Source organism: Pogoniulus pusillus, chromosome 39, assembly GCF_015220805.1.
Source record: "Pogoniulus pusillus isolate bPogPus1 chromosome 39, bPogPus1.pri, whole genome shotgun sequence".
Classification (NCBI taxonomy): domain Eukaryota; kingdom Metazoa; phylum Chordata; class Aves; order Piciformes; family Lybiidae; genus Pogoniulus; species Pogoniulus pusillus.
The window spans coordinates 3,345,594-3,364,282 of NC_087302.1; the positions used below are offsets into that span (position 1 = coordinate 3,345,594).

Consider the following 18,689-nt stretch of genomic DNA (forward strand, 5'->3'; position numbering starts at 1 on the left):
GAGGAGGCAGGATGTGAAGCTGGCTGATGCCAAAGGCTCTTCCATCATTTTCCTACGTATTTCCACCCTCAGGAGGAAATCCTGCCCTGGGCTGATGGCTTGGCTTTGGGCTGGGAAAGCCCCTGGCCAAGGGCAGCAACCCTGCAGAGACACCACCCTTAGCGCTGAGAGCTGAGTCTGCCTTGGGGACAGCAGAGGGGACAATGGGGTGGCCCTAGCTAGGTGTGGGGCAGGGGGCTGCATGGGTGGGGGGGCTGTCAGAGCCCCCCTTTGCAGTGACAGCCACATGCTGGGCTGCACAAAATATGCTGAACCTCACCCAGCAGCCACAAAGGATCCGAGGAGGGAGGGTAGGACCCTTCAGCAAAGCCACCCACACCGCTGCAGCCCTTCCAGCGTTCCCACATGGAAGCTCTGGGCCCCACAACAGCTCTGACAAGGGAGACAAAAGACCCCAACAGGGCTAAGAGAACCCAGCAGGGCCAAGAGAACACAGCAGGGCCAAGAGAACCCAGCAGGGCCAAAGCACCCTGATGATGGGGCCAAAACACTTCCTCCACTCCCCCCACGGTTGAACTTTCTGAATTACTCAACCCTGTCTGCTCCAGCACCCAGCCCCAAGCCCCAGGGTGAGGTTTTTAGGGTGCTCAGCCCCCCAGGGGGGTGCTGGCAGTCAGGTTCTCCCCCGGCACAGCAGCTCTGCTGCTCGGCTCCTATGCAAATCTCAGCTTCCCCTGCGGCGAGCAGCCAGCCTGAGGTGTCTGCCTGTGGCACTGGCACCCAGCTGCACCCTGGCACAGCAGCAGGGGAGCTCAGCTCGGCAAGGAGGAGCTGGAGGCTCCCCCACACACACCCAGTCAGGCATTGTGGAGCGTGGCATCTCTCCAGCCTCGGTGCTCCTCACTGCTCCAGCACCCAGGAGTAAAGTCCTGCTGGCATGGATGGGCTGGAGAGTGGCAGTGAGCTGCCCTCTGTGCCCTCTGCACCCAGGGTGAGCCCCAAAGGACAGGATCCCAGCATGGTGGGGGTTGGAAGGGACCTCTGGAGATCATCCAGTCCAACCTCCCTGCTCAAGCAGGGCACCCACAGCAGCTTGCCCAGGAGCACAGTGCCCAGGTGGGGTTGGAAGCTCTCCAGAGGAGACTCCACAACCTCTCTGGGCAGCCTGCTGCAGGCCTCCAGCATCCTCACACCTTAAACTCCAGTGAAACCTTCTGGGTTCCAGTTTGTGCCCTCTGCCCCTTGCCCTGTCTGTGGGCACCACTGACAAGAGTCTGGCCCTATCCTCTTTCCCCTCACCCTTTAGCTCTTGATCAGATCCCCTCTGGAGCTGCTCTTCTCCAGGCTCCACAGCCTCAGGGCTCTCACAGAGCTGCTCCAGGACCCCTCAGCCTCTCTGGAGCCTCTGCTGGACTCTCCCCAGTGCTCCCTGCCTCTCTCAAACCAAGGATCCCAGGACTGGACCCCAGTACTCCAGCTGTGGCCTCAGTAGGGCAGAGCAGAGGGGGGAGGAGATCCTCCCTTGACCTCCTGGCCACACTCTTCTCAATGTACCCGACGGATCCTGCTGTGACTGCAGCTGTCCCCACGCCACACACTGCACAGGGCTGTTCCCTGCTGCCACGGGGATCCCCCAGACCCAGCTGCTCCTACAGCTGAACCGAGGAGAGGGTGCACAGAGGCCATGCAGCACCCGGGGTGCACCCTTCTGCCCACAGCACCCCGTTAGGTGGGACTGACTCCTTCAGCTGCTCTGCCCACGGGGTTTAGACGTGGTGAGAGAGAGCCACAGTCCAAGGAAGCACCACGGACACGTGAGCATCCCACAGGCAAGGAAACACCTCCCTGAGACAGGGCTGTGGATGCTGCTGCTACTACAGCCTCTGCGATCCTTCTCCATACAGCTCAGGACCACAGCACCCCCAACATCAGCAGCACCTCGACCTCACACACACCTTCCTGCCCTGCACCCCCATCCTCAGCGTGGATTAGCTTCACCCTCATCCTCAGTGTGCATCAGGCTTCATCCTCATCCTCAGTATACATCACCTTCATCCCCATCCTCAGTGTGCATCAAGCTTCACCCCCATCCTCAGCGTGGATTAGCTTCACCCTCATCCTCAGTGTGCATCAAGCTTCATCCTCATCCTCAGTATACATCACCTTCATCCCCATCCTCAGTGTGCATCAAGCTTCACTCCCATCTTCACCGTGCATCAGCTTCACTCCCATCCTCAGTGTGGATTAGCTTCACCCTCATCCCCAGTGTGCATCAGCTCCACCTCCATCATCAGTGTGGATTAGCTTCACCCCCATTCTACCCATCCTCAGTGTGCATCAAGCTTCACTCCCATCCTCAGTGTGCCTCAGCTTCACCCCTATCCTCAGTGTGCATCAAGCTTCACCCCCATCCTCAGTATACATCACCTTCATCCCCATCCTCAGTGTGCATCAAGCTTCAGTCCCATCCTCACTGTGCATGAAGCTTCACCCCCATCTTCACTGTGCATGAAGCTTCACCCCCATCCTCAGTGTGCATCAAGCTTCAGTCCCATCTTCAGTGTGCCTCAGCTTCACTCCCATCCTCACTGTGCCTCAGCTTCACCCCCATCCTCACTGTGCCTCAGCTTCACCCCCATCCTCAGCACGCATCCAGGCAATGCTCACACACACACACAGAGCTACTTGCATAGCAGCATGCAAGGAAGGCTGCATGGCTGCTGGGCTGGAAAGGCAGCTCCCTGCAGCTCCTGGCAGCAGCGTGCATCTCCTCCCCAGCCTCATTCCACTGTGTTTAGGAGGTGAGGTGGGGCAGGTACCCGGTCGGGGCGGTTAGCCCGGGAGAGCTGGGTTGCCCCATTTGCCAGGCAGGTTTCCCTCTGTCCCACAGCTCTCCACTAACTCATCCCTCCTGCTTCGGCAGGAGAAGAAATGGATTGTTCTGAGCACTGCTGGTGGTAGCTCACCCCAGCCCACAGCCTGCGAGCAGCGACACTCGTGCTTGGCCTCCCAGACACAGCTGTGGCCGAGTCAACAGAGCTGCTCTGCTCGGGGTAACAGCTCCTGTGCCTCCGGAGCTCGCTGCTGAAGCACACCCAGGAGCCTTTCTGCAGGCTCAGGAGCCACAGCACTGTGCTGCAGGAGCACCGCAGCGCATCCAGCACCCCCACAGCTCCTTCCTGGCCCCATGCACTGGACACTGAGCCCACGCCTGCGCCCTGCCTTTGGTGGGACAAGCTGCCCCTTCTCAGCTGCACAAGCGCTGGCCTGTTCCTGCTCCCATCCTTGCCACCACCGTCCCTATCCTTGTCACCACCACCCCTATCCTTGTCGCCGTGCCTAGCCCTACCTTCATCCCTCTTCCTGTTCCCATCCCTATCCCTGTCCCCCTATCAAGGACATCCCCCCTTGTATCCATCCCTACGTTTATCCTCGTCCCTGTACCCATTTCTGTCTCCATCCCTGTCCTCATGCCCATCCTTCTCTCTGTCTTCATGCCCATCCCTCTCTCTGTCTTCATGCCCATCCTTCTCTCTGTCTTCATCCCCATCCTTCTCTCTGTCTTCATCCCCATCCTTCTCTCTGTCTTCATGCCCATCCTTCTCTCTGTCTTCATCCCCATCCTTCTCTCTGTCTTCATGCCCATCCTTCTCTCTGTCTTCATGCCCATCCCTCTCTCTGTCTTCATCCCCATCCTTCTCTCTGTCTTCATCCCTATCCCTCTCTCTGTCTTCATCCCTGTCTCCGTTCCCATCCCTATCCCAGTCCCTATCTCCATCCCTATCTCAGCTCCGGGAGAGGGTAGCGGGGCGGGGGGGGTGTCTGAGATGCTGGGAAGGAGCAGCACCCCCACCCTCACCACTTCACTTCGCAACTTTGCACCGCGACGCTCCCCGTTTCATTGTTCCGCGCACAAAAATCGCCCAACTTTCCCTGCCCCCCGCACCCCCACCCCGCAGCTCCCCAATCCTCAGCCCCTAGAGTGCATTTCCCAAGCCCATTCCCAGCCCTGGGAGGGGGGGGTGGTGGTGCAGCAGCTGGGATCCCTCTCCGCCCCCCTTCCTCTTCCCCCCGGGAGGTTTTTTTTGGGGGGGTGGGGGTGGAAAACCACCAGACTGGGCTGAAAAAAATTCGCCGCACCCCCTCCCCACACACATACACCCCCCCGCCCCCCCGCCCCGAGTGGAGCTCCCACATTTCCCAGGCGCTGGAATTCTTTCTGGATCTAGGATCGACTCCTTATTTTTTAAGGGAAGGGAAAACCACAACCCCCCCACCCCCCCCGCCCCGAAACGAGCTGCTTATTGCAGACCCAACCTGCTTACCCCATCCCACCTCCCAAACCCAAACCATTCCCACCCACCCCCTCCCGGGGGGCTTAGCCCTACCTGCTCCGAGCGGGCTGCGGCGGGGCCGGGCGGGGGCCGGGCGGGCGGCGGCGGCGGCGGGGCCGCGCCGCGGCGGCGGCGGGAGGAGGAGGAGGAGGGATGGAGGAGGGACGGAGGAAGGGAGGGAGCACGGCGACGGCGGACAATGGAGGAGCTCAGCGCGGAGCGGGGCCATCTCCCGGCGGCCTTTCGCATTGCACGGAGCCCGGGGAAGCGGGAGGATGCTCGGGGATGGGAGGGGGGGGGGGGGGGGGGGCGGGGGGGAGGACGAGGCGAGGACGGATCCCGGTGGGTTCCCGGTGACTCCCCGCTTCCCATTTCGTGGCGTAGGGATGCTCCCAGCTTCTTCTTCCACGGTCCTGGGATGCCGCTGGGAAACTCCGGGATGCTTCTAAGCTTCTCCTCGTGGTCCCAGAATGGTCCCACAGCATCTCCCTCCGTGTCCACGGGATGATGCCACTTTTCCTGCCCGGATTCCCCAGGATGCTTCCCTCATCTCTTTTATCATTCGGAGACACTGCCCCACTCGATGATGGGTGGGCAATGAGCTCCTTCTACTCCTTTTGTCAGCCCCCTCCACTTCCCCAAAACGCTGCACCCCCACCTGGGGGTCACCCCTGAGGTCCCCATCAGCACCCATCTCCTGCTGCTTCCCACTGGGCTACTGCAGGTGCTCCTCTGTAGCCCTCCGGGGAGGTGCAGGACAGTGCTGAGACACCCTAGAGCTACCCCACTGGGGCTGGAGCGTTCATACTGGTCTCCAGACCATCCCCCTCCAGCTTGGTAGGGACCAGCTCCTGCCTGTAGCAGCCAGCCCTGAGGCTTGGGGGAGAGCAGGGGCAGCAGCACAAGGACAGGGTGGGTGACAGATGTGCTGGGGCCATCGCAGCAGGGGCTGTGATTTAGTTCTCCTGGCAGCTGGTCCTGGCAGGCTCTCTCCGGCGGGTAACACCCACCTCTGCAATCCCAGTGCCACACTGGGGAGCCACAAGCCACACGGAGAGGGCTGCGGGTCACAGCCTGTGGTTTGGGTTTGTTACCCTGACCTCCCTGGAGATCCCAGAGGAGATGAAAGGATGGAGGTTGTTGCAGGGCTCACCACACTGTGCAGGGGGATGTAAGGACTTGGGGTGGGGTCTCCCGGTGTGGTTGGGCACCCTCAGGTCCCATCACCCACCAGACTCTGATGGGAAAACGATCCCAGTTGGCACCACCTTCTCCTGCAGGATCCCATGGGCTGCATCCACCGGCTGATGGGAGTCATCACACACAGGCTGGGGATGGGCTGCAAGGGGGGCTGCAGGAGAAATCTCACTAATGAAACACCCTTCCCTGTAACCTTTATCCAGGGATGGAACATTCCCTGTCCTCCTCCTCTTTGCCTCTCGCTTAACTCCCTTTGAAACATCCCAGGGTTCTACAGTACTACTTTCCCAGTTGCATTTTGCATTGCTGTGGGGGAGAAGAGGCAGAGGTACCCCCAAAGGGTACCTGCTGCGGGTCCTTCCTCTGCAGGACTCTCCTGACCCCCATTCCACACAGAATCAATTCCTCAATATCCCAGACTGGGCAATGGCCACTGAGTGGCTGTGGGGAAGTGGAGGACAATGAGGTGCAGGCAGAAAGGATCAGGTAGGAGGGTACAGGCAGGAGAATAGAAAGGAGAGGGGGCAGGTAGGAAGTTGAGGGCAGTGGGTTGCAGAGAGGGAGGTACAAGCAGGGGGGTGCAGAAAGGAGTGGGCATCAGGAGGGTAGGGGGCAGAGGGCAGTGGGTTGCAGAGAGGGAGATACAAGCAGGGGGGTGCAGAAAGGAGTGGGCATCAGGAGGGTAGGGGGAAGAGGGCAGTGGGTTGCAGAGAGGGAGGTACAAGCAGGGGGGTGCAGAAAGGAGTGGGCAGCGGGAGGTTAGGGGGAAGAGAGGGCAAGTAGGAGGGTGAGGGTAGTGAGGTGCAGAGAGCGGAATGCAAGCAGTGTGGGACAGACAGAAAAATACAAACAGCAGCGCAGTGGGCGGGTAGAGTGATGAGGAGGCAGTGCCACCACCGAAACCAGAGCCCGGATAGCTCAGTCGGTAGAGCATCAGACTTTTAATCTGAGGGTCCAGGGTTCAAGTCCCTGTTCGGGCGAACCGCTTTTTGTTTTCCCTCTCTCCCGCCTTTATTTTTTTTCCTTCTCCCGTTGCACACCCACGCGGGAGCGATTTCTCCCGTCGGGAGGTCTCTGCTGTGCTCCTGGACAACATTGGCAGGGAAATAAAGAAGAGAAAGAAAAAAAATAGGAGAGGAAAAGAAAGAAAAAACTCAACCGCCCGAACAGGGACTTGAACCCTGGACCCTCAGATTAAAAGTCTGATGCTCTACCGACTGAGCTATCCGGGCTCTTGCTCAGCGTTTCCCAGGCTGTCATTTTGAGCGCACCTCTGCGTTGGTGGGGACGCTGGGGGCTTTTACCCAGCCGATGGAGATAAGGAGGGGTCCTTCTATGGAACCGGGGGCACAGCTGGGCTGACGACACGGACCTACGGGAGGGCTGACGGAGAGGGGCGCAGATCTGTACCTTATTGCGCAGTTCCGGCGTGGAGAGTTTGCATCGGGTCTGTAAGGGTTTGCACCCGGCTGGGAGGATTTTCACCGAGCCCGCAGCGGGTTGCATCGGACCGCGCACTTTGCGCTGAGCTCGTAGGGGTTGCATTGGGCTGGGGAGTTTCCACTGGACCGCGCACTCTGCACTGAGTGCGTAGGGGTTGCACCGGACCGCGCACTCTGCGCTGAGTGTGTAGGGTTTGCACTGGACCGGGCACTCTGCACTGAGCTCGTAGGGGTTGCACCGGACCGGACACTCTGCACAGAGATCGCAGGGTTTGCACCAGACTGCACACTTTGCGCTGAGCGCGTAGGGGTTGCACTGGACCGGGCACTCTGAACTGAGCTCGTAGGGGTTGCACCGGTCCGGGCACTCTGCGCTGAGCTCGCAGGGGTTGCACCGGTCCGGGCACTCTGCACTGAGCTCGCAGGGGTTGCACTGCACCGGACACTCTGCACAGAGCTCGCAGGGGTTGCAATGGACCGGACACTCTGCACTGAGCTCGCAGGGGTTGCAATGGACCGGACACTCTGCACTGAGCTCGCAGGGGTTGCACTGCACCGGACACTCTGCACAGAGATCGCAGGGGTTGCACTGGACCGGACACTGCACAGAGCTCGCAGGGGTTGCACTGGACCGGACACTCTGCACTGAGCTCGCAGGGGTTGCAATGGACCGGACACTCTGCACTGAGCTCGCAGGGGTTGCACAGGACCGGGCACTCTGCACTGAGCTCGCAGGGGTTGCACAGGACCGGACACTCTGCACAGAGCGCGTAGGGGTTGCACCGGACCGGACACTCTGCACAGAGCGTGTAGGGGTTGCACAGGACCGGACACTCTGCGCTGAGCTCGCAGGGGTTGCACAGGACCGGACACTCTGCACAGAGCTCGCAGGGGTTGCACCGGACCGCACACTCTGCACTGAGCTCGCAGGGGTTGCACGGAGCTGGGGGGTTCGGAGCGGGCGGGCGCGGGGGTTACGCGCTCCTTCCTGCAGCTCGGTCCTCCACTGCGGCTGGGGCGGACGCGCTCGCCGCTCCGGGGCTCTCGTCCTCTCTAGCAGCCGCTTCCGTGGCGCTCTATGGTGCAGCTCCGCCAGTCGCGGCGCCTCCGCGGAAGCCACCCCCGCAGCCATGTTGCCTGCGAGGGGAAGCGGCGGCCCGGACCCCCGCTAAGATGGTGGAGAGCAGCCCTCGGGGGAGCTAGGGGGTCGCGTCCCCCGCCCCCGGCCTGCAGGGCGACCCGCGGGGCCCATGGAGCAGCTGTAGGGTGAGGCTCGGGGGTGCTGCGGGACCCGGCAGGGTGAGCTGGGGGCTCGGGGGTGCAGCGGGACCCGGCAGGGTGAGCTGGGGGCTCGGGGGTGCTGCGGGACCCGGCAGGGTGAGCTGGGACCCGGCAGGGTGAGCTGGGACCCGGCAGGGTGAGCTGGGGGCTCGGGGGTGCTGCGGGACCCGGCAGGGTGAGCTGGGACCCGGCAGGGTGAGCTGGGACCCGGCAGGGTGAGCTGGGGGCTCGGGGGTGCTGCGGGACCCGGCAGGGTGAGCGGGGGGCTCGGGGGTGCTGCGGGACCCGGCAGGGTGAGCTGGGACCCGGCAGGGTGAGCTGGGGGCTCGGGGGTGCTGCGGGACCCGGCAGGGTGAGCTGGGGGCTCGGGGGTGCTGCGGGACCCGGCAGGCTGAGCTGGAGGCTCGGGGGTGCTGCAGGACCCGGCAGGGTGAGCTGGGGGCTCGGGGGTGCTGCGGGACCCGGCAGGGTGAGCTGGGAGCTCGGGGGTGCTGCAGGACCCGGCAGGGTGAGCTGGGACCCGGCAGGGTGAGCTGGGGGCTCGGGAGTGCTGCGGGACCCAGCAGGGTGAGCTGGGACCCGGCAGGGTGAGCTGGGGGCTCGGCGGTGCTGCAGGACCCGGCAGGCTGAGCTGGAGGCTCGGGGGTGCTGCGGGACCCGGCAGGGTGAGCTGGGACCCGGCAGGGTGAGCTGGGACCCGGCAGGGTGAGCTGGGGGCTCGGGGGTGCTGCGGGACCCGGCAGGGTGAGCTGGGGGCTCGGGGGTGCTGCGGGACCCGGCAGGGTGAGCTGGGACCCGGCAGGGGGAGCTGGGGGCTCGGGGGTGCTGCGGGACCCGGCAGGGTGAGCTGGGGGCTCGGGGGTGCTGCGGGACCCGGCAGGCTGAGCTGGAGGCTCGGGGGTGCTGCAGGACCCGGCAGGGTGAGCTGGGGGCTCGGGGGTGCTGCGGGACCCGGCAGGGTGAGCTGGGAGCTCGGGGGTGCTGCAGGACCCGGCAGGGTGAGCTGGGACCCGGCAGGGTGAGCTGGGGGCTCGGGAGTGCTGCGGGACCCAGCAGGGTGAGCTGGGACCCGGCAGGGTGAGCTGGGGGCTCGGCGGTGCTGCAGGACCCGGCAGGGTGAGCTGGGACCCGGCAGGCTGAGCTGGGGGAGCAGGGAGGGCGGCGGGGACCGGGGGAAGGCGGCAGTGAAGCTTCGGGGCGAGGTGCGGTGAAGATCCGGGGGTGCAGGGCTGAGCGGGGGCGCAGAAAGCCGAGACCTGTGCCCAGGGGAGTGGGTGCTTGGGAGAGCGGCACCCACACCCACGGCACCGGGAGGGGACAGGCTCGTAGAGCCGTGGCTGGCAAAGCCCTTTGGGCTCATCCAGTCCAACCACTCTCTAAGTCCGCCCGGGCTGGGGCTAAGCCGCGGCCCTCTGCGGCTTTGAAACGCCTCCGGAGGTGAGGATTTAACCCTGGGCAGCCTGGGCCAGTGCTTGAGAACTCTTCCAGCCAAGAAGTTTCTTCTGATACCCAACCTAAACCTCCCCTGCTGCGACCTGAGGTCATTTCGTCTTGTCCCGCCGCTTGTTCGGTGGGAGCAGAGCCCCAACCCCCACCTGGCTGCAGCCTCCTTTCAGGGAGCTGCCGAGAGCGATGAGCTCTGCCCTCAGCCTCCTTTTCAGGCTGAGCACCCCCAGCTCCCGCAGCTGCTCCTCCCCAGCCCTCTTCTGCAGACCCTTCCCCAGCTTCGTTGCCCTTCTCTGGTCCTGCTCCAGCCTCTCAATGTCCTTCTTGGAGCGAGGAACCCAAAACTGAAGGCAGTACTCAAGCTGTGGTCTCACCGGTGCTGAGCAGGGGGTGGTGTGCGTTGGGCAGCCAGAGCAGCAGCCTGTGTCTGAACTTCCAAGCAGAAATGCTTTCAGGCTGTCTTTATGGGCAGGAATAAAGAGGACTAAACCAAGTGTCAAAAGCATGAGCCATGCTTCAGTAGCATCATCTCAGGGCCTCCAGCACCCTAGAGATTTCACAGTATTTCACAGTATCATCAGGGTTGGAAGAGACCTCACAGATCATCAAGCCCAACCCTTTAGCACAGAGCTCAAGGCCAGACCATGGCACCAAGTGCCACGTCCAGTCCTGCCTTGAACAGCTCCAGGGACGGCGACTCCACCACCTCCCCGGGCAGCCCATTCCAGTGTCCAATGACTCTCTCAGGGAAGAACTTTCTCCTCACCTCCAGCCTAAATCTCCCCTGGCACAGCCTGAGGCTGTGTCCTCTCGTTCTGGTGCTGGCCACCTGAGAGAAGAGAGCAACCTCCTCCTGGCCACAACCTCCCCTCAGGTAGTTGTAGACAGCAATGAGGTCTGCCCTGAGCCTCCTCTTCTCCAGGCTAACCAATCTCAGCTCCCTCAGCCTCTCCTCGTAGGGCTGTGCTCAAGGCCTCTCCCCAGCCTCGTTGCCCTTCTCTGGACACGCTCAAGCATCTCAATGTCCCTCCTAAACTGGGGGGCCCAGAACTGAACACAGCACTCAAGGTGTGGTCTGAGCAGTGCAGAGTCCAGGGGCAGAATGACCTCCCTGCTCCTGCTGGCCACACCATTCCTGATGCAGGCCAGGATGCCACTGGCTCTCTTGGCCACCTGGGCACACTGCTGGCTCATGTTCAGGTGGGTATCAATCAGCACCCCCAGATCCCTCTCTGTCTGGCTGCTCTCAGCCACTCTGACCCCAGCCTGTATCTCTGCATGGGGTTGCTGTGGCCAAAGTGCAGCACCCTGCACTTGGAGCTATTGAAGCCATCCCCTTAGACTCTGCCCATCTGTCCAGGGGGTCAAGGTCCTGCTGCAGAGCCCTTCTGCCCTCCAACCCAGCCACATCTGCCCCCAGCTTGGTGTCATCTGCACACTTGCTGATGACTGACTCCATGCCCTCATCCAGCTCATCTATGAAGATGTTAAAGAGGTTGGAGCCCAGCACAGATCCCTGAGGGACACCACTAGTGCCAGCTGCCAGCTGGATGTGGCACCATTCACCACCACTCTCTGGGTCTGGCCTTCCAGCCAGTTCCTAACCCAGCACAGAGTGTTGCCATCCAAGCCATGGGCTGACAGCTTAGCCAGATGCTCAGGGTCAGGCTGGAGAAGGCTCTGAGCAACCTGCCCTAGGAGGGCTCAGACTGGCTGACCTTTGCAGGTCCCTTCCCACCCAAACCATGCTGTGATTCTCTGACTTTGGGCTTTTCTCTGGACACTTTTCCTAGCAGAGCCTATTTCTTTTTTCCCCCCCACTGCTTCAATGCCAAATCGATGCCAGAGCAGCCAATTAGAGCACTCCACTGAGTGCAGGACAGCAAAAAACTGCATGTCAGGCAGCCTGTAAAGTGGGAAATGTGTCAAACCCTATCACTCCCAGTCCAATTTCCTCTCTTCTTGCTGCCACCTCCCAGCCAGGAGCTTCTAAATGACCACTCCACTCTGGCAAGGTCTCAGAGTAGCACCGTGGCAAGGCAGCACTTGCTGGGAGGTTGGAGCTTTGCTGCTGCCTTGGCTGGCATCCTGCAGCTCCCAGAGGACCTGTGTGAGCTTGTTGGCAGCTCAGTGATGCCAACCAGGTGAAGTGTGTGGCCCAGAGAAAAGGTGCAGCTGGCATTGCTGGAGCTGGGGATGCAGCTTCCTGTTGCCAGGGTGGTGTATGTGGCACAAGCCAGGTGAGGAGGTGGCTGGGCAGGAGGTGCTGGCAGGTGTGAATGCTCCCAGGGCTTCACACTGATAAGGAACAGACCTGATTAGCTCTCAGCTGTCAGATTAGGGCTTGTTTAAAGCCTTCCCTTTAAAGCTTGTTTAAAGCCTGCTCCTCTCCAAGAGATTCCACCTGAGACTGCAGGTGTGGGGATTCATTTTGCTTTAATAAAGCAAATTCCAGGTTTATAGTGGATATAGGGAAAGGTTTTTTTCCCTGGAGAGAGTGGTCAGGGAGTGGAATGAGCTGCCCAGGGAGGTGCTGGAGCCAGCCAGCCTGGCTGTGTTTCAGGGTGGTTTGGATGTGGTGCTTAGGGAGATGGTTTAAGGTGAGTCTTGTAGAGTAGGGTTCTAGGTTGGACTTGGTGATCCTGAGAGGCAAGCTGGAGGGTTCTGTGGTTATGAGCAGTTAAGAGGAGAAAACTGCTCTTTGCTTCAGCCCATTCCACTTCTTTTAGTTTGAAGAAGAAGAGGCTGAAGGGAGACCTCATTGCTCTCTACAGCTCTCAGGCTTCCAAAGCCTTGAGAGGTGAAATGTCCCAGACTTAGAGAATGGCTTGAGTTGGAAGGGACCTTAAAGATCTTAAAGTCTACAACTACCTGAAGGGACACTGTGGAGAGGCTGCAGCTGGGCTCCTCTCACCAGGAATGAGAGGCAGAATGAGGGGGAATGGCCTCAAGCTGAGGCTGGGGAGGTTTGGACTGGACATTAGGGAAAAGCTTTTCCTGGAGAGAGTGGTCAGGGACTGGAATGAGCTGCCCAGGGAGGTGCTGGAGTCAGCCAGCCTGGCTGTGTTTCAGGGTGGTTTGGAAGTGGTGCTTAGGGAGATGGTTTAAGGTGAACCTTGCAGAGTAGGGTTCTAGGTTGGACTTGGTGATCCTGAGAGGCAAGCTGGAGGGTTCTGTGATAAGGAGGTGATGCTGAGGACAGGACTCAGATGTCAGCCCTGAGCCTGCTGCACTGAGTCCACAGACACAGCAGACATCTGTTTTATGCTCCCTGCTGGGTTTTCACTTGGCACAGCAGTTAGAAGCTGCTGCTTGTTTTTAATCTTCTTCCTTGAGAGGAGACTTTAAACCAAAACCTGCCCTTGAGTGAGAAGTTCAGCTCCAACTTGTCAGCCTCCACTATCACAAGCAGTCCATGCTCCCTACGCTCATGCTTTGCCTGGGCCTGTTCAGGTCTGCCCTCAAGCATCCAAAAGTGGGGTCTAGGTCTCTTCAGAAGAAGCTTTTAGTCCTGTGTGTCCCCCCCCCCAAAAAAAAATGAGCAGATGACTTGTTCCTGTGGTGTGCATGACCATATAGAGTGATCAAGTGGAAAAACCCCAACCAGTTCATGACTCTCTTATGATTCATGGCTTCCTCCCAGTCCTTGCTCTCTTCTTCCAGTCTCATTTTCTTTGCACGTGGAGCTCTGAAGCAGCAGCAAATTGTCTGGAGCTTCCTTTTCAGCTGGCTGCAAGGTAGTTGAGACCCTTCCAGGATTCTGAGGTAAAGAAACTCAGCATGGAGGAGGCTCAGGGCAGAGCTCATTACTGCCTGCAGCTGCCTGACCGGAGGCTGTGGCCAGGTGGGGTTGGGCTCTGCTGCCAGGCACTTAGGGACAGAAGAAGGGGACACAGCCTGAAGCTGTGCCAGGGCAGGTCTAGGCTGGATGTTAGGAGAGAGTGATTGGCACTGGAATGGGCTGCCCAGGGAGGTGGTGGAGTGGCTGTGGCTGGAGGTGTTGCAGCCAAGCCTGGCTGGGGCACTTAGTGCCATGGTGTGGTTGGTTGGGCAGGGCTGGGTGCTAGGTTGGGCTGGCTGAGCTTGGAGCTCTCTTCCAGCCTGCTTCATTCTCTGATTCTATGATCTTCAGGGCCTCCTCTGAGCTCTCTCCATCAGCTCCAGGTCCATACTGTGTGTTGGGGGCTCCACAGCTGGCCCCAGCTTTGCAGCTGAGGTCTCCCCAGAGCAGAGCAAAGCAGAGGGGCAGGCTCCTCTCTCTCCATCTCTGCCCACGCTGCTTTGGATGCAGCCCAGACTGCCCGTGGCAGGTGTTTAAGCAAAGCCTGAGTGGGGCACTTAGTGTCATGGTCTGGTTGGTTGGGCAGGGCTGGGTGCTAGGTTGGGCTGGAGGAGCTTGGAGTTCTCTTCCAACCTGCTTCATCCTATGAACAGGTGGGGAAAAGAGAGCCAGAGGGGAATGGCTGAGCAAGGAGCTGCTCTGGGAACTTCCACAGTTGTGTTTCTGGGAGGCTGAGGGAGATTTTTGTCTTGGCAGGACTCTTGGTTGCCTTTAGATACTGGAGGGTGCCTGCACCCTGGAGGTGTTTGAGAGCTGGCATGCTTGGGGGGGGATGGCATCCTGGCAGCCTGGGGCTCGTTGCTGGTTAAAGGAAGTTGATATTGCCAACAGAAGTACAACTTTCTGTCGAGACTGGGGGCAAGGCATTGCCCTCCTTGCCTGGCTCTGAGCAGAGCAGAGCTGAAACGGTTAAAATGCTCCTGGGTTGGCAGAGGTGGCAGAGTCCCTTCCCAGGAATGCAGGGTGGAGAGGCCATCCAGGGCTTGCTCCCACTGGGGCTGTTTTTCACACCAGCTCAGGCTCTTTATCAGCCTGGGATGTGCTCAGCTACTCCCCTGCCTGACTCAGCTCAGCTGGAGCCCGGGAGCAGTTTTTGAACGAGCCACTCAGAGCACCAGCAGCAGGACCAGGAGCTCAGCCAGGCAGGGCACAGCCCCAGGGGGAGGTTTCACCCCCACCCCGAGCCTGCTGCACAACAGCCTCTTGGCAAGAGCTTGGGAGGCAGCTGGTCGAGTCCTGCTGCTAGAGCAGAGAAGTCCAAGGTGGGTGAGTTTGTCTGCAGCTGCTGCAAAGCACAGCTCAGCTTCGGGGGTGGAAAGGGGCCCGTGGGCAGCGTGCCTGGCATCACGGAGGGGAAACTGGGGCTTGGCATTGGCAAGGGGAGACTGAGGCTGCTTGAGGCATCAGCAAGGGGAAAGTGAGGCTGCTTAAGGCATCAGCAAGGGGAAAGTGAGGCTGCTTGAGGCATCAGCAAGGGGAAACTGAGGCTGCTTGAGGCATCAGCAAGGGGAAAATGAGGCTGCTTAAGGCATCAGCAAGGGGAAAGTGAGGCTGCTTGAGGCATCAGCAAGGGGAAAATGAGGCTGCTTGAGGGATCAGCAAGGGGAAAATGAGGCTGCTTAAGGCATCAGCAAGGGGAAAGTGAGGCTGCTTGAGGCATCAGCAAGGGGAAAATGAGGCTGCTTAAGGCATCAGCAAGGGGAAAATGAGGCTGCTTAATTTGGAGAGGAGAAGGCTGTGAGGGGATGTTCTCAGTGCCTGTAACTATCTGAGGGGTGGGTGTTAAGGTGAAGGTGCCAGGCTCTGTTTGATGGTGCCCAGCGATAGGAGGCACTGAGATACTTAGTGCCATGGGTTAGTTAATTAGAAGGGTTAGATGATAGGGTTGGACTCCATGGTCTTAGAGGTCTTTTCCAACCTGGTTGGTTCTGTGACAAGGAGCAATGGGTGCAAGCTGGGCCCAGGAGGTTGCACCTCAACAGGGAGGAGAAAATTCTTTGGTGTGAGGGTGCTGGAGCCCTGGAGCAGGCTGCTCAGAGAAGTTGTGGAGTCTCCTATTCTGGAGAGCTTCCAAACCTGCCTGGACATGTCCCTGCATGATCTGCCCTGGGTGATCTTACCCTTGGCAGAGGCTTGGACTGGATGATCTCCAAAGGTCCTTTCCAACCCCTCTGATGCTGTGTTAGTAGTAACTTGAATTGATGCTCAAACTCAGCCTGGGGGGTTTTTTTTTGCCTTCCCTGAGGTTCAGCTTTGGGTTGTCTGCATCTGAAATGTTTGGTGCATAGCTCTGGTTACTTGGTTTGATGTTCACTCTGACTGCTGGGAAGTCCTAACAGAGTCTTTGAGTCTTCATTCTGACTGCTGGGAGTCCTAACAGAGTCTTTGAGTCTTCATTCTGACTGCTGGGAAGTCCTAACAGAGTCGTTGAGTCTTATCTGGAAGATAAGTGAAAGGATTTAAGACATTGCTTGGAATTTTGCTGTCTGTTTGCTGCTTTGTTATGTTCGATTGTGGGTTTTGGGTTGGGTTTTTTTGGAGCTTCAGGTCTTAATTTTAACCACTGTGTGGGTTACAGGTTGGGACTTCTGCCAGATTTCACACAACAACAACAAAAAAAATGCTTGCCCAGAGTTGCATCTCTGTAGGCAGATGCAAGAGGCAGACTTTAGTTCATCTCCTGCTCTGCTCTTGGCAGTTAATAGGGGTTGGGTGTTTTTGTCAGAGGCATTCAGAGAATGGGATGAGTTGGAAGGGACTTCAAAGATCAGCCAGTTCCAACCCCTCTCTCGTGGGCAGAGACACCTCACACCAGCTCAGGTTGCTCAAGGGCTCATCCAGCCTGGCCTTGAACACCACTAGAGAGGGGACAGCTTCCCTGAGCAGCCTGTGGCAGTGTCCCACCACCCTCACTGCAAAGAATTCCTTGTAGAGCAGTCAGGGTTGGAAGGGACCACAAGGAGCAGCCAGTTCCAACCCCCCTGCCATGCCCAGGGACACCCTACCCTAGAGCAGGCTGCACACAGCCTCAGCCAGCCTGGCCTTAAACATCTCCAGGGATGAAGCTTTCACCACCTCCCTGGGCAACCCCTTCCAGCCTCTCAGCACCCTCATGCTGAAGAACTTCTTCCTAACATGCAGTCTGAATCTCCCCATTTCCAGCTGTGTTCCATCCCCCCCAGTCCTATCCCTACCTGCTTCCTCATCTCCAGTCTAAATCTCCTCTCTTCCAGCTTCAATCCTCTCCTTCTCATCCTATCACTCCATGTCTTTGTCCAAAGTCCCTCCCCAGCCCTCTTGTAGTCCCTTTCAGGTGCTCCTCTTTGTCCACAGTCCCTCCCCAGCTCTCTTGTAGCCCCTTTCAGGTGCTCCTCTTTGTCCACAGTCCCTCCCCAGCTCTCTTGTAGCCCCTTTCAGGTGCTCCTCTTTGTCCACAGTCCCTCCCCAGCTCTCTTGTAGCCCCTTTCAGGTGCTCCTCTTTGTCCAAAGTCCCTCCCCAGCTCTCTTGTAGCCCCTTTCAGGTGCTCCTTTTTGTCCAAAGTCCCTCCCCAGCTCTCTTGTAGCCCCTTTCAGGTGCTCCTCTTTGTCCAAAGTCCCTCCCCAGCTCTCTTGTAGCCCCTTTCAGGTGCTCCTCTTTGTCCAAAGTCCCTCCCCAGCTCTCTTGTAGCCCTTTTCAGGTACTCTGAGGAGCCTCCAGGTACTCTTGGAGCCTTCTCTTGGAGCTTTACAGCCCCAATGCTCCCAACCTGTCCCCATAACAGAGGTTCTCCATCCCTCTGATCATCTTCATGCCATCCTCTGGACCCCCTCCAGCAGCTCCATGTCCCTCTTGCCTGCAGCACAATCAGATCCACACTGCAGTGTGGAGGTTTATTGTAGCTGAGGTTAGGAGCACAGAACTCTTTTTAGAGGTCATAGAATCAATAAGGTTGGGGTAAAAAAAATCCCTTCCAAGACTGAATCCCAAAGCATTAACCCCACACTGCCAAGTTCACCACTAAACCCTCCCTGGAGACATCCAAGATCAGACTTGCTGTGGCCCTGGGCAGCCTGATCTAGTTGGAGGTGTCCTTGCTGACTGCAGGGGGGTTGGACAGGATGCCCATTGAGGGTCCTTGGCAATCTGTGCCCCCTCAGCACCACATTCTTTGAATGCCTCTGAGCACAGGGGTCCTACCTGAGCACAGTGGTCCCACCACTTCCCTGGGCAGCCTGTTCCAGGGCTTAACCACTTTGTTAAGTGAAGAAACTTTCCCTGTTATCCAACCTAAGCCTTCCCTGCCACAACTTGAGGCCATTTCCTCTCCTCTTGGTGCTTGTTAGCTGGAAGAGACCAAACGCTCCCTCACTGCAGCCTCCAAGAGACCAAACCCTCCCTCCCTGCAGCCTCCTTCCAGAGACCAAACCCTCCCTCCCTGCAGCCTCCTTCCAGAGACCAAACCCTCACTGCAGCCTCCTTCCAGAGACCAAACCCTTCCTCACTCCAGCGTCCAAGAGACCAAACCCTCACTGCAGCCTCCTTGAGACCAAACCCTCCCTCCCTGCAGCCTCCAAGTGACCAAACCCTCACTCCAGCCTCCAAGAGACCTCTCTCACTCCAGCCTCCTTCCAGGGAGCTGTAGAGATTGAGGTGGTCTGCCCTGAGCTGCCTTTTCTCGGAGTGCTGAGCCAAAAGAGCTCAAGATTTGAATTCCTTCATCCAGCTCAAGTTAATTTTCCTTTCAGTGGCTAATTAACACCTTCCTTTCTTTGTAATGAGAGGTTTTCAAGCCTGCTGTCTGGGGCAGCTTGAGGTGGGTTGTGCTGTGAGTCACTGCACATCAACCTGGCATCCAGGCTGTGCTCTTTGGGTGGATACTGAAACCCTTTGGGGTTGACATTCAAATAGCTGCAGGGTTTCCCCTTTTGTTCCTTTCCAGGAAGGGGTAGTTTTCACCTGCTCAACCCAGTCCTGCTCATCAAACTGTGCAGTTTTGGGTCTTTAGAAGGTTGCAGCAGCTTTTAAGCAAGCTTTTCAGCTCCTGGCTCTGCTGAGCACCTTCACCAGCTGCTGTTCCATCAGCTCTGGCTGTGCCTTTGGGGCAGTCAGGGGTTTGCTGCTTTAGGAAGGTTTCTTAAGGTGAAATCTTTGCAGAGGAGGGTTCT

General features: G+C 58.9%; 3 protein-coding genes and 2 non-coding genes across 6 annotated transcripts in view; 2 read left to right on the forward strand and 3 right to left on the reverse strand.

Moving 5' to 3' along the window:
- Window positions 1-4,438, reverse strand: part of PIK3C2B (phosphatidylinositol-4-phosphate 3-kinase catalytic subunit type 2 beta) — a 39,566-nt gene extending 35,128 nt beyond the window's left edge. The window contains exon 1 of the mRNA XM_064173500.1: window positions 4,389-4,438. The gene's annotated coding sequence lies outside the window, so the exon portion shown is untranslated. The remainder of the gene's footprint in view (window positions 1-4,388) is intronic.
- A 2,003-nt stretch (window positions 4,439-6,441) lies between these two features.
- Window positions 6,442-6,514, forward strand: TRNAK-UUU (transfer RNA lysine (anticodon UUU)). Its single transcript has one exon. It is a non-coding gene; the product is annotated as a tRNA-Lys (tRNA).
- Window positions 6,515-6,693: 179 nt separating this feature from the next.
- TRNAK-UUU (transfer RNA lysine (anticodon UUU)) lies at window positions 6,694-6,766 on the reverse strand. The gene has a single exon. It is a non-coding gene; the product is annotated as a tRNA-Lys (tRNA).
- Window positions 6,767-8,064: 1,298 nt separating this feature from the next.
- MDM4 (MDM4 regulator of p53) overlaps window positions 8,065-18,689 on the forward strand; it is a 32,905-nt gene continuing 22,280 nt past the window's right edge. The window contains exon 1 of one of the 2 annotated variants that reach the window (XM_064173558.1): window positions 8,065-8,242. The gene's annotated coding sequence lies outside the window, so the exon portion shown is untranslated. Of the gene's footprint in view, window positions 8,243-14,519; window positions 14,807-18,689 lie in introns of those variants that run through there. The other variant, XM_064173559.1, reaches the window with a different exon arrangement.
- LOC135191344 (basic proline-rich protein-like) lies at window positions 8,145-9,617 on the reverse strand. The gene has a single exon (XM_064173565.1). It carries the CDS (start codon window positions 9,615-9,617, stop codon window positions 8,145-8,147), a length of 1,473 nt encoding a protein of 490 aa, XP_064029635.1.

What these genes read in the sequence shown, in the direction of transcription:
- LOC135191344 (XM_064173565.1), bottom strand. Translation starts at nt 9,617, where the DNA reads ATGAGCCCAAAGGGCTTTGCCAGCCACGGCTCTACGAGCCTGTCCCCT.